At 41.9% G+C, this 14024-nt stretch overlaps 2 protein-coding genes and 1 long non-coding RNA gene across 3 annotated transcripts; 2 read left to right on the plus strand and 1 right to left on the minus strand.

The window, feature by feature from the left end:
* Window positions 1-38: 38 nt before the first annotated feature.
* Window positions 39-2006, minus strand: LOC133958995 (uncharacterized). Its single transcript, XR_009921755.1, has 3 exons — window positions 1869-2006; window positions 1459-1564; window positions 39-1083 (listed from the first exon to the last, which is right to left on the minus strand). It is a non-coding gene; the product is annotated as an uncharacterized LOC133958995 (long non-coding RNA).
* Window positions 1898-7803, plus strand: slc25a43 (solute carrier family 25 member 43). Its single transcript, XM_062394049.1, has 5 exons — window positions 1898-2310; window positions 4206-4447; window positions 4673-4845; window positions 6488-6622; window positions 7165-7803. Exons 1-5 carry the CDS (start codon window positions 2039-2041, stop codon window positions 7363-7365), a joined length of 1023 nt encoding a protein of 340 aa, XP_062250033.1. The 5' UTR covers window positions 1898-2038; the 3' UTR covers window positions 7366-7803.
* A 1498-nt stretch (window positions 7804-9301) lies between these two features.
* On the plus strand, window positions 9302-11496 carry slc25a5 (solute carrier family 25 member 5). The gene is made up of 4 exons (XM_062393937.1): window positions 9302-9502; window positions 10248-10734; window positions 10842-10982; window positions 11084-11496. Exons 1-4 carry the CDS (start codon window positions 9392-9394, stop codon window positions 11239-11241), a joined length of 897 nt encoding a protein of 298 aa, XP_062249921.1. The 5' UTR covers window positions 9302-9391; the 3' UTR covers window positions 11242-11496.
* The last annotated feature ends 2528 nt before the right edge of the window (window positions 11497-14024 follow it).

Below are 14024 nucleotides of genomic sequence, written 5' to 3' on the forward strand. Positions count from 1 at the left end.
TACAAACTACACACACACATAACAGTGAGATCAAAGGGTCTGGAAAGTGAGGGTTTTTTATCGTTCAGGGGAGAAATAAATGTATTCTTACTGTGACATTCCTTCTGTTAGATCAAGTAAATGAGTCCAGATCCTCTTACCGGCCTGAGCCTTGTCATACAGGCCTCTATTTGTATTAATTTGACACGTCCAATTACCCAGTGAACTTCACACTAGTAGCTTGATTGGTCGATCGAATAGAAAATGTAGCCCTGAGTGTCTGCATACAGCGCTCAGCAGTAGTTGGCTCTCGACTTGTTCCATCACCTCTGCAATGACCTCCACCGCTTCAGAATGAGATGTTTGAGTTTTCAGAGGTGAAAGCCAGTATCACTGTCACACATGGGGGACTTTTTGTGATCAGGCCGTCGTTTTCCTCTGGTTGGATCCGTCATTCAGAAAAGGCCTTTGTGAAGCAGCCAAGTGGTCCAGCCGCAGACAGAAGGTGGGCTCCCGGCGTGCATCTGAGGTTGTCAGCCCGGCAGGGGAGGGAGGCGCTCCCAGCGGGCCGAGACAAGGAGAAAACAAACATGATGCTGGAACAAGACAGTGACGACAGATCCCTGCTGATAAGTACCGTTACACAGGGAATCAGACCTGATGTATTCCCTCGGTAGATTGATGGACATATAATCCAACTGACTGGTGCATATAATGACACAATGAGGAACATACATGAAAATGCCTGTCTGCGAGTCTTTCTGCCTTGAATATAGACTAGACTGGCAGTACATATCAGTACTGAAACAACTACAATACATTGGCATTTAACAATTATAGTGTTCTCACTTTACTTATGGGTTTCATGGAAATAGATTTGACTACTAATAAATCATCTAGTTAAAGGTTAAAAGCTGACCTTTATATGAAATGTATAAAGGTCAGGTTTTAATATATGAAACAGGAAAAAAATACATTTCACTGTACATGAAACCAGGAACTAAATAAATGAATTGTGCATCTAATTAACAGTTACTACTTACTTCACCCCAGTTTCTGTCACATCAAGCCAACATGTTGTACTATGGCGCCACCTAAAGGGGTCTGTGAAATAAGGAAACATGATTTATGACAGCTACTCAAATCAATGTAATGGAGATTATTTAATGGGAGAGCACATGCAGAATGACTACTCAAAAATATACTTTTGTATTAGGCCCATTTAACTGTTACCACTATGGAAAAGTAAATAACCACAATCGGATTATTACTGTACCAAAAGTTAAGAACAAAATTCTACTTTTCTATTTTATGCCACTTCATTCTTATATATGTATTGTTATACACTTGTGTTTCATACTCATACTCTAACTTATATACAAAGAAAAAAATTTATATATAGTGTTTACAGGCTTTTAAGAGTGTAAGTGTGTAAGATTCGATGACATCTGGTGGTGAAGTTGAATGTTGCAGCCTCACCTCCCCCTTCCAAACGATAGAGAACCTGTGGTCACTTCAGTTGTCATAAAAACTGGGGGGTTTTTGTCCAGTTTGGCATACTGTAAAAAACAAAACATGGCGGCCTCTGTAGAGAGGACCCGCCCCTGATGTGAAATATGAAGTATCTTAATATAAAGGCTCATTTTAGGGTAAAGAAAACAACAATTTGTACAATTTAAATGAAACACACTAGTGCAAACATCACTGGGATTAGTTTATGCTCAATTCCTGCCAATTGATCCCTTTCACTTAAATCCTACACTCAGGACCTTCATCTTTCCACCTTACATTTGACTTGTTCAAAACTTCCCCTGGTGACTCTCTTGAGTGTCCATTTGAAAGCCTCGAATAGTTTGTGAAGAGCACCCCCTGGTGTTGCTGGGGCGTACCTGCAGCGCTCCTCCCTTTGTCCCGAGTGACGTTGAGGGTGTCACACAACACCGCAGCTCCTCCGGCCCGGACACGGACACCTCCTCTCTTCTCCTCTCTCCGCTATATTTGGATAAACAAAGTGTGCAGGAGCTGTGGGATGGTCGTGGGATCATAACAGCGCACAGCGATGGCCTCGGTAAAGAAGGACAACCGGCTGACCACCTCGCAGAGCTTCCTGTGCACCGGGTTCTCCGGGTTCCTCAGCAAGAGCGTCACCTCTCCCCTGGAGGTGGTGCGGGTCAAGAGCCAGGTGGGAACCTTCCACTGCAAGAGGGGCTTCTGCCAGAGCTTCCTCCTCATCTACCAGAACGAGGGGCTTCGGGGCTTCTGGAAGGGGAACCTCGCCTCCTGTCTGCGGCTCTTCCCTTACACCGCGGTGCACCTCGCCACCTACAAGAAGTGAGTTTACAAACACTGCTGCTCGGTCAGCTGGTTGTCACTGGTGCTCACTGGGTTCGTGATGGTGGTTATTAGCTGGTTTCGTGATGGTGGTTATTAGCTGGTTAGTCGGTCTGGTCAGCTGATGTTGACCTGGTAAGTTTGTGCGACGTGAAACAGAAGATGACGCGTGTAACAGTCAGTGGAAACACAACAAACAGACCCGATAACTGTTTGTTGTTTGTTTGACGCGATAAAATAAACCAAACATTTTCGCTTTTTAGTTGTTTATTTGTTTTCTGAGCGGCGAAACACGTACTTCCTGTTTTACTGCAGGAGGCGGGCGCGCTGGTGTTTTAGCCAATGAGGAGGCAGGATTCGCTCAGTCGATATTTAAATATACATGGTGAGTTGTTCGCCCTGAGCTCGGTATCGCAGGTAGTTTGTGTAGTATACAGGTTTTCATTAGGTCTGCAGCTTAGTAAATCAATTAGTCCAGTAATCACTTTAAGACTAACAACTATTTGTATTTACTTTACTACTTAATCGAATAAGCATCAGCTGATCAGTCACTGCATATTATCAGCTCGCCATCTTTATGTCTCTTGACTAATTATGAATAACGAAGAACTAATTGGTCTACTTGTTTTGAAATGGACTAATCTTGGCAAAAAAAACATTTGTATGACACAATAGCTGTATATAATTAATAAGGCAACCAACTCTTGACATTTAACCAAACAAACAATTACCTAATTAAACAAGAAGCTTATGAAATAGGATGACAATTCAATTTAGCATTAGTTGCATGTTGTACATATGTATGTACATGTACATATCCTGGATGTGCATATCACTGCTGCCTGCAAGGCTTTGCTCAGGGCATACAGCTGCCCTATTCCTCGAGTGGGTTACTACAGGACAAACCATACATACCAGCAGCATGGCTGATAAGTAAACCTGCTGGTGTGTGAGTAACAAAAATCCATCCATATGTCATAAATACATTATCTGCTGTCTGTAGATATGAAGCTGCCACAGTGTGTATGTCTGTCCAGAGCCTCAGGACATGTGTTCATGTAAACACCGCCCCACCACAAACCTCTGTCCTGAACTGTACACTGTGTTCCAGGAAAGAAAGCCCCCCCCCCCTTCCTGTGCCTTGGTCACACACATGTTCACGTTACTCGTCTGCTGGTTCACAGACGTATATAGATTCATGGTTTAAAAATACATCAAAGCAACAGTAGAGGTGAAACAAATGAAGCGGTTCTCAGTCTAATACAATTAAAGGTTATTTATTACAAACAAATTCAAATGAGACAAAAAACATGGAGATGATTAATAACATTCATACACAAGGTTCTTATCAAAAACCCTGAAGCAGCTGAATCTAAAATTATAATTTAATTAATCAATTAGATATTCCGCAAACGTCTGAAATATTAAAATGAGCCTCCCGAAACCCAAATAGATCTTTGTTTTGTCTCTGCCAGGGCTGCAACCAACAAATATATTCATTTTTATTCTGTTAAACAATTATTTTATCGATTCATAATTTTCTCAGAAAATGATGAGGAATTTCCTAAAATCACCCATCTGAGATTCAATCACTGGTGAATGTTTGGTAATTTTGCTGAACGATTGCTTAACTGAAAGCTAAGACAGTTAACCTTAAGAAGCTGGAACCAGCACATGTCTGCTAATCAAGTTAAATGGTGGAATTTATTAAATTCATTTTACATTAAATGGCAAAAACGTTTAATCTTGTTCTTGCATTAAACCAAAGTTTAAAAATGCGAGTGGTTCTCATTTAACAAATATAATAATAATCACTGTTTATATTGACTTATGAGGGAAACAGTCACTGTCCGATCAATGTATTCGCAGTAAATAAATGTGTCCTCTGTGTGCAGGATCGTCCACCTTCACATGGACGAACTGGGCTTCATCTCTCAGTGGAGGGCCATATTAGCCGGGGGCCTGGCTGGTTTTGCTGCTGCTCTGGCCACGTACCCACTGGAGGTGGTGGAGACCAGGCTCATTGCTCAGAACTGCAGACAGCCCACATACATCGGAGTAATACACACCCTATCAAAGATCTACAGGAGTGAAGGGCTTCTGGCTCTCTACAGGGGCTTCTCCCTCACGGTTTTAGGTGTGAATGCATATTCATACAGAGTCATTCCATGAGTAGTTGATGTTAAGGTTTATGAAGTAACTCTGGTTTTCACTAAGTGCATTTGTCAGTCATGTAGTTCTTGTGGCCTGAGAATAATATTCAAAAATACAACCCTTAAAGCTTTTCTCTTCATCCTCTATTTCCCCCTTCGTTTGAGTTACACAGGTCGTTAACCATTCATGTCACCGTAACTTTCTCCAGGTGCATTTCCCTTCTCTATCGGATGCTACGCAGTCTACAGGAACTTGGACAAGATCTGGCAGGAGCCTCCTTTTCGCTTCACTCCCCTCCAAAACTTCATCAACGGCTGTCTTGCAGCAGGAGTCTCTCAAACCCTCTCGTACCCGTTTGAAACGGTGAAAAGGAAAATGCAAGTAAGTTCACCAGAGCTCTTGCTATACTGCAGGTGGCCTGTGCGTTTTACATTAACTGAAACAGACACATTCAAATAAAATGCAAAAATAAAATGAATACAAGAATGTCAGAAATGAAAATTGGAAATAAGGAAACACAGAAATATGATAGTTATTATAACAGTCTTTATACACCTGGTAAATTAAGTTTAACTAAAAAATATTTGTTATGAGACATCTGAGATTCTCTACTTTACTGCAATCAACTGCGTAGCGATGGGACTGGAAATCATTTGATAGATATTTCAATTAAATAAAATAATTATCTTATACTTGTCTAATAAATCCCCCTTATTTTTTTACTGCATTATTGTTAACTGCATTATTCAAATTTAAATAACTAAGCTCTAACAAGTTTTTAGTGCAGCAGGTCCACTTGATTTGTTGTGTTACCACCTTTAGTCCATAGGGGGGCAGTGACGTTTCCCTACTTGGTCTCATATTTTTTTGTTGCACATTGAAAGTTGTGATTCTTTAACCACAATATTAATTGTTTTACATTTTTCAGCTTTATCCCGAAATTAAATCAGTGTATGCAAATGTAATGTCAGGACATTTTCTGAATATGTGTTAAATCACCTTGGTCACAGGACTGCCCCTTTAATGCCTGCAGCATGTTAGAAAGGACCCGTGGGGAACAATGGCGCTGCAAAGGACAGAATTCTACTTCCGGTTTTATTGGCCTATTATTAGTAACCACAAGGTTCAACAGCAGCTGGGAATGTGAATGTGTCCCGGGTCTGCACAAGCTACAGATAAGTTCTCTAAAGATAGCCACCGACTATCAGACAGTGGTCAGCCTCAGAGTTGTGTGCGTCCAGCTCATCAAACATGTCAACATTTAATTCAAGGATTCTGCTCTTATCTTGTCTTTAAAAGTCTAAAAGGGTAAACCTTTACAAGCCAGCTGGAGCATGGATGATAAGAAAACAGCTGAGTATGTTTACTGAAGCTCGGGGTAATGATTTAAGCTGAGTATTGTTTAACTACCTCGATGCTTCCTCTACAAAAGCAGCTGTTTGAATAGTCTAATACCATTAAGCCCGCCTCTTCCCTTTCGGGAACCATGAAACTGCAACTTGCATTCCTCCGTCACATGACAGTCAGCCTGCAGAGCTGTCAGAGTTGTTAACAAAGAGGACACTCTGTGACTCCTGTGAACTTTAACATACTTAAATATGTTAATATAATAATATTACGCAATGTTTTCTACCTTATTTGATGTGAATCTCACTGCAATTTTAATAATCAGTCAAGATTTGTATATTTAGCATTTTCTGGTCTTCACACAAAACACACTGTGGTGTTTTATATTTAGATATTTTACATTTAAACAATAGATTCTGGTCATTGGCTCCTAAAAGTTGAAATGAGAAGTTGATAAAATCACTCCCAACCAAAAGATTGTCAAAGAGATCGTATTTCATATCTGATCACACGTCCCGTAGTAAACACGGACGGGGGGAGGTCAGACGGGGTCAAAATGGGGGAGGTCAAGGAAAGCATGACCATCAGGGTAATGCTTTCCTTGACCTCTCTGCTTATAACTTAAAAGACCCATCGTGATTAACCTTTTTAAACGTCACTTTCATTCTCCTCTCAGGCGCAGAGTGCACGTCTTCCACATTGTGGTGGAGTTGACGTCCATTTCAACGGGGTGATGGACTGTTTCATACAGGTGGTGAAAAACAAAGGCGTACTCTCATTGTGGAGCGGTCTCACCGCCAACATGATAAAGGTACGTTTTCACTCATAGATTTGTCTTAAATGTTCATTATTTCAGCCCCCGCTATCATTCATATAGTCACAGTGCTGGTCCACTTCATCTTGGCACATACAGCTATTAGGAACAGAAATAACTGCACGTGCTTAGCAACATGAGTTTCGTTATGACGTGGAAAGGATTGTAGCCTTTGCAAAAGGGTACATGAGTAGGGGGCTGGAGCGTGGAAAGCAATGTTCAGTGTGTAAGTCATAGCGGGAATATCACAAGGAAGGTGTAGCAGACTGTCTCTTTTACGGCTTGATCCACTCTCCTATTTCAGCTGCAATGTCATGATGGATGCAAGTTGTTTGACAGATGTAAGAAGTTCTCAGGGATGTTTATAAACAGAATATCCATCTGAAGGAAAACAAAGCTTGTTAAACACTAAGCAGAGTTTTATAGGTACACAAACCAGACCATAACCCCTACACTGTTCCAGGTTTTTATCACACGATCACATGATGGAGGTCACTGATCTCTATCTCACAACCGTGTTTTTATTCATTCCCTCACAGATTGTTCCCTGTTTTGGCCTGCTGTATACCTGCTTTGAGTTGTGCAAGCAGGTTTGCCTTTACCGCAACGGGTACATCATCTCACCCCTGAGCTACCAGCTCGCACCGGGGGTCGACCAGAGCCTCGGGCCGTCTGAGCTCCAGGAGCTGAAGCGCTACCTGAGAAACAGGAACTTTGACTCAGGGGAGTCGTCTTTTTGAAACCGCTGCTGAAGATTTTTCCTGTGGAAAATATTGACTGCTGACCACACATGACCATCAAAATTAGTTAGTTATCAGTCTGAGCTACTGTAATAATTCACTGTATTAATAACACAGTATTGCATTTCAGGTTTACTGTCTTCATAAAAGCAAATAACATGTATTTACATGACTGTATGTCCTTTCTGCTGTAGTCTACCTCTTTGAAAACAGTTATTTTAACCGAGTATTTGTCAATTATGTATTTCCATGACTTTTTTAACCAAACGTTATGTGCCTTGTGAGATAAAAACTATTTATTTTGGGGCAGATTTCAGTTATTGTCGCATTAACTACACATAATGCCATCGTAAGTTAAAATGCTATTCATGCTGTAAAATAAAATCTGAGCACTTTGACCTTTTGCTATTGTTGTATAATAAAATGAAAGATATATTATGTGAATGTAACAATGAATGTGAATATTTTGATAAATAAGAGTAGGACAAAAAAAATACTTAGAACATTAAAGATTTCCTTTTCACCCACATTTGTTTTATTTTTACAAGTAAATATATGAAAGGCTTGATTATGTAGATTATGTGTTAATAATCTCAGGTGAAGTTAAAACTGACCTTCAGGCAGATAAAACGTCCTTTGTGCCGCTTTATTGATGCCGTTACATACAGCTTAACATTTGCAGGTTGCTCACAGATTAGCCTGCTTCCAAAGTTGTAAAGTAACTAAACCAATTTACTGAAGTACTTGAGTATTTTTGTTTTCTGCTACTTAATATGTTCCCTCAATGTCATTTGTTGATTCAGATTGATAACATAAATAGAAAGGCAGGCAGACTTCTTACATCCACCAGAGCTCAACAGTCCTACACATTGTCTTGTTCTTGCAGTTGTAATATAAAAGCAGAACTGAAGTGGCCGGATCATCTCAATTAGAGGTTCTCAATTTTTTTTCTTACCAAAAGAGGATACAAGATAGAAACTATTCCCTACTCTTTTAGACATGTTTTAAAAAAACAATCACCGTATCAACACAGAATTCATAAAATAAAACTTTTCACCGCCCTCCACTTCGTGCCATGCACGTTATCATCATATTTTTTTAAAACAAAAAAAAAAAAAACCAAACAGGTTACCACGACACTTGGTGGAAGGTTGTGGTATTTGCCTGGGAAGAAAACTTTAAATTTAAGTGTTGATCAGATCAGGATTACTGGGGTGATAGATGATTCATTGACTTGAATGAATTTAAGTCTGGTCAAAGGTATATTCTTGTTCAAATTAAACTTAACTTTATCAGCTGCAACTCAGTTTCAGTGCTGTGTTGGGAAAAAGCAGAAAAACGTGAAAATTAAGTGTGAATGAGAAGTGCAGATAATTAACTTAATAAAAAAGTTAACTAATTAATATAGAAAAGTTTTTATTTTAATTTGTTCGAAAGCATTTTGAGCTGCATTTCTTGTATTAATGGTGCTAAAAAAATAAAGTGTATTATTATTATCATTATTATTATTATTAATATGTGAAGGCTAGATCTGTGAGCTGATTGGATCTCCTGCTGCGTCACAATGTGGGAAAGTGATTGACAACCAAAGGACACTAACAGATGGGGTGACCTTTACCCACCATGACACCTCTACTGCCCCTGTCTGACCTCTGACTTGACCTTGAGCCAGTGACACCCACCTCAACAACTTTATCAATCAAAACTTTCTCCTTTGAGTTCTGCTGAGATGTGATGCAATATAAACGTATCACTAACTTTTAACCCACATTGTTAAACTTCACTTCATGTTGCTCAGACAAGGCTTGCTCCTGCTGTGCCTCCAGTGCTGAGAAGGGGGGGGCACACCAAATCTGTTCCCGGGTCTGACCAATGAGGAGCCACCGTCGTAGTTTTTTTCTCGCGCTCAGTGTCCTTAAATCCCCTGACCTCACGATTGCACCCTGCCATCTCTACTCCGCCGGCAAACCATCACCACCCACAGACCGAGTTTCCGAGGACGCACGGCGGCTGACAACACCCGAAGATGAATGAAACAGCCATTTCCTTCGCCAAGGATTTCCTGGCTGGTGGTATCGCCGCCGCCATCTCCAAAACAGCTGTAGCGCCCATCGAGAGAGTCAAGCTTCTCCTGCAGGTGAGTTTCAGCCCTGTGTCCTCCTGGGCGAGCACCTGACGCCTCGTGGAACTTTAAACAGTCGTATGGGTGAATCGAGTCTTAAACTGGTCATGTGGGTTCTTGCAGAGCTAATTGTAAAGCGTGCGTGGAGCATTTAACAAGATGCATTGATTTATTGTGGCAAGTTATACAGTTTAAAGATGCTGCGTTTAAAATGAAGGAAGGGAAGGCGTCTATTAAAAGTGGTAGTAGTTGTAGTTGTAAGAGCAGATCTGGTGCAGGCAGACATGAGGAATGAGCTGAATACATGCTCATCAGGTTGCAAAGAAAATCCAGTGTCTTCTGTGTAAGAGGGAGATTCCACCCTCCTCTGTGTGCTAGTGGTGTTCAAAGCTGCTGATCCACCATGACAGGTGTGTAGTTTGGCCTGACCACAAACAGTTAAGGTCAGTGCAAGGTTTGTGTCATGGCTGCTGCAGTGCTAGGCCTGGACTCAGGAGGAGGAGGATGATGATGAAGAAGAAGAGGAGGGGCTGTGATTTGTTAATTGAATGCTGTGAGGAGTTGTACTTTGGCCCATGGATGCTAATGTGTCTGTCAGCCAGATGCACGAGAGGCCTGGGACTTTGTGTTCTCACTGATTTATATGTTTTACAGGTTAAAAGCTGATGCAGATTCACTAAGTTCAGTTTTTTCATGTTGCATCCATCCTTCCTCATGTTTCCTTCTCTTACTCACTTGAGTGTCTCTGGTTTGATTACAGGTTCAACATGCCAGCAAACAGATTAAGGTTGACCAGCAGTACAAGGGCATCATTGACTGCGTGGTCCGTATCCGCAGAGAGCAGGGCTTCTACTCGTATTGGAGGGGGAACCTGGCCAACGTCATCCGATACTTCCCCACCCAGGCCCTCAACTTTGCTTTCAAGGACAAGTACAAGAAGGTCTTCCTCGATGGCGTGGACAGGCACAAGCAGTTCTGGAGGTACTTTGCGGGCAACCTGGCGTCGGGCGGCGCCGCCGGAGCCACGTCCCTCTGTTTCGTCTACCCCCTCGACTTCGCCAGGACACGCTTGGCCGCCGACGTCGGCAGAGTCGGACAGGAGCGCGAGTTCAAAGGTCTGGGCGACTGCTTGGTGAAGATCACCAAGTCTGATGGCATCAAGGGTCTGTATCAGGGCTTCAATGTCTCAGTACAAGGCATCATCATCTACAGGGCTGCTTACTTTGGCATGTACGACACCGCAAAGGGTGAGTTTTCATTATCAGACGCTGCAAAGCTTGATGTCTCTGTTGTCGGTGCACCTCCTGACCTTTGTGACTCAGTTTAACCTTCCTGGTTGACATTCCTCTTGCAGGCATGCTTCCAGACCCCAAGAACACTCACATTGTTGTCAGCTGGATGATCGCTCAGTCTGTGACTGCTGTCGCCGGTCTTGCATCCTACCCCTTCGACACCGTCCGTCGTCGTATGATGATGCAGTCTGGACGCAAAGGAGGTAAAAATGCCATATATACAAAAGAAATCCAACTTCCATTTTGCTCCTGTTTTACTAAAACAAATTGTTGACATCTTTTGTAATTCTGTTTTTGTCCTCAGCCGACATCATGTACAGCGGGACCATCAACTGCTGGAAGAAGATCGCACGTGATGAGGGCGGCAAGGCCTTCTTCAAGGGAGCGCTGTCTAACGTGCTCAGAGGCATGGGTGGCGCCTTTGTGCTCGTCTTATACGATGAGCTCAAGAAAGTCATCTAAGTTGTTTTTGTATGTGCACTGTTCATGTTGTGAAGTTTAACTGTAACATATGTACATTTGGAAGGACTTAAATACATCACTATATTTATAGGGACCAACTAGTATTGTCTGCTAGTTGTACCTGGGGAATCTGTCATGCACTGTTTTCTTGGCCCATGCTATTTCTTTTAAGTATTTTTGCCCCTCACCTGAATGTCCGTCCCCGAACACGGGAACCTTGAGTGGAGAAAGAAATAAAGGAAACTACCGAGTGAATCTCCTGCCTGGTTTTGAAATTTAATACCGTGTATGAAGGGCGCCATTACAGACGGAGTGTGACTGAGTGACCTGACAGCGCCATGGTGCTCAGGAAAACGTCTGGCAGCCTCTTGCGTGAAATGGAAGCTGCAGGTTGTACTTGGGGGTGAAGCCAAAATAAGCTGAGAAAGTTGACCTGTTGAAAATATAAAAACCAAGTCATGCTCGCAGAAAGGTGACCCACAGGAAGTCTGGAGCTCAACTAGTCTATTTTACATGCACTGATATTTCAGAATTTGTACTGCAAAGAAGCGACCAGGATCACCTGTAGGGACGTGGATTATTCCAACATCTCTAAATATCCTTCTATCCTCTGCCAGGGCCTCGTCTCACTGCATTTTTTTGCTTATGAGAAGTTTAAGCTGATTTACCGTTAACCAGTGAAACACCCATTTCCCTTATGATCCACATTCTAAATATCTCAGATGGCAGAAAACAGGATTACACATGCAGTCATAGTTCAGTTTTACTTTAATGTGTATTTTAAGACGTGTCCTAGATTGAATTCCTCCTGACATCTGACCATGCCGGCTTTAGAGTAGCACATGATTGTAGCGGGGCCAGAACGGGACATTGTGCAGTGGTATGGCCTCTGAGACCAGAGTGTGTCCCGGCCTATGACGCGTCTTCATCCTCCTGTTGTGTCTCCAAAAACAGGAAATTCACACCAAATGTTTAAATTGTGTTAAATGTGTGATTTCAGTGCCTGTAGTGTCAAGATTAGTTTGACTTTTTAGTGTTTTGACTCGACATTGATATTCCAGCAGCATACTGTCACCTGGTATTATGAGCTGCAGACGGGCTGTGAGGTCACGGGGCCACTGGGCAGCTTTAATCAGTTTTCGTTGCCTAATCAAAGAGCTGCTGCTGCTGCCTGGGAACCTCATCTCTCCTTTTCTGGGTAAAAAAGGAATAAGGCGAGTGTTTCAATTAAGAATCTGTTTGACATGTGCGATCTGCAATTCTTATTTGCGATAAGAAAATGCTCCGGGACCAAGGTTACAGACTAATGACAGTGCAGAGACGTTCTCAGTGAAAAGCTGCAGGCCATTCATATATCTCAGAAATCCTCCACGAGTATTAAGTCAGTGCATCTCTAATTAGTCTTTCTGGAAGAGTGACCACATAATAAGAGTCAGTAAGAATTGTGTTACATTAAGTATTAAAATATCAGTCAAGATTTGAACGATTATGCTTCTCTCAAAGTTCATCAGAAGTTTAGTTCCGTTACTGGAGATGTTTCTCTTTTTGGATCTTGTTAAACGACCTCGGCCCAACAAACAATCAGCCAAAATCATGAATGTGTTCGTGAAGTCACAAATGTGCTGCTCAGGGTTTTTATTGTATAATTTTAATAATCTCTTCAGTCACTTTCTCATCACAGAGTGAGATTTATGTGGTTATCATGTGAACTTAAGGAGCCCAGTGAATGTGGACATAATCGCTGTGCCTCGGACACTTGACCCAGTCTGATCTTGAATGGAGGACAGTCTCATTTTAGCAACACTATCAGATTACATGATTTACTCAGCTGGAAACCATCTGATCTTCCTCCCAGTGAATAACAACATCTTGGATGTGACCTCTGGCCCCAGGAAAACAGTTTAATACTACTTTGACCACTCTGTCTCCGCTCTCAGCAGGCAGTGTGTAGTTCTTCCTCCACTCAGCCTTCCTGCACCACAGCTATACTCTATCACAACTCTGCTAGGGATTAGTGAATCTGGAGCAATGGGGATCACAGCCATTCACGCACTGTCTGTCTCTGTGGCTGTAGATACAGTGCGCCGAGCCTCCAAGAGATCACATCATCAACGAGTCCAGTCGACACATTTTTCAACATCGTAAACTTCATTTATTTTGCCAGAATGCAGACTCTGACTAAATGTGTGCTTGCCTTCAGTGATGTTTATATTTACAGACAATAGCTGCAGGCTGTGCAGTTTTAAAGTGTCTATGATCTTTAGATTGTGACTCACAATTAAAACATTCTAAAACTTTATAGAGTCACCACTTCCATATGGTAACCTTGTGACAAGAATAAAAAGTGTCTCCAACACACACTGACTGAAAAGGAAAAACATGCCCTTAGGTCACGGAGAGTTTTACTGTCAAATCAACACGGTGAAAAACATTCAAGTGTTGTTCAATAATTGTTTCAATGCTTTTGCTGAGCAAGAGTTTCCATAACATAACTTTTTACAACACTGCAAATAAAAGCACCTGCTCTAATTCCTTTGTGTTATGAGGTGGAGATGCTGTGGCCCAGTGGAGGCACATTCGATCCTTGGGTTGTTGCATCAGGATGGGAAAATAAACATTTGTTTAGTGCCTAGTCCACAGCAATGACAATATTTGTGAGACCTTTTTCAAATTCTAGCATCAGCAATGTGCAGGAGACTGCAACAACACCACAGTTGGGAACCTCCGAACAAAGCTTTATACTACTAGCTGAAGCTGGTTTAAATTTAATTTCATCAACTTTT

Source organism: Platichthys flesus, chromosome 8, assembly GCF_949316205.1.
Source record: "Platichthys flesus chromosome 8, fPlaFle2.1, whole genome shotgun sequence".
In the NCBI taxonomy this organism is placed as follows: domain Eukaryota; kingdom Metazoa; phylum Chordata; class Actinopteri; order Pleuronectiformes; family Pleuronectidae; genus Platichthys; species Platichthys flesus.

Coding starts and splice junctions, on each gene's coding strand:
- slc25a43 (XM_062394049.1), top strand. CDS start 2,039: ATGGCCTCGGTAAAGAAGGACAACCGGCTGACCACCTCGCAGAGCTTC. Junction 4,846..6,487: donor CGGTGAAAAGGAAAATGCAA/GTAAGTTCACCA, acceptor TTCTCCTCTCAG/GCGCAGAGTGCACGTCTTCC. Junction 6,623..7,164: donor TCACCGCCAACATGATAAAG/GTACGTTTTCAC, acceptor ATTCCCTCACAG/ATTGTTCCCTGTTTTGGCCT.
- slc25a5 (XM_062393937.1), top strand. CDS start 9,392: ATGAATGAAACAGCCATTTCCTTCGCCAAGGATTTCCTGGCTGGTGGT. Junction 9,503..10,247: donor GAGTCAAGCTTCTCCTGCAG/GTGAGTTTCAGC, acceptor GTTTGATTACAG/GTTCAACATGCCAGCAAACA. Junction 10,735..10,841: donor CATGTACGACACCGCAAAGG/GTGAGTTTTCAT, acceptor TTCCTCTTGCAG/GCATGCTTCCAGACCCCAAG.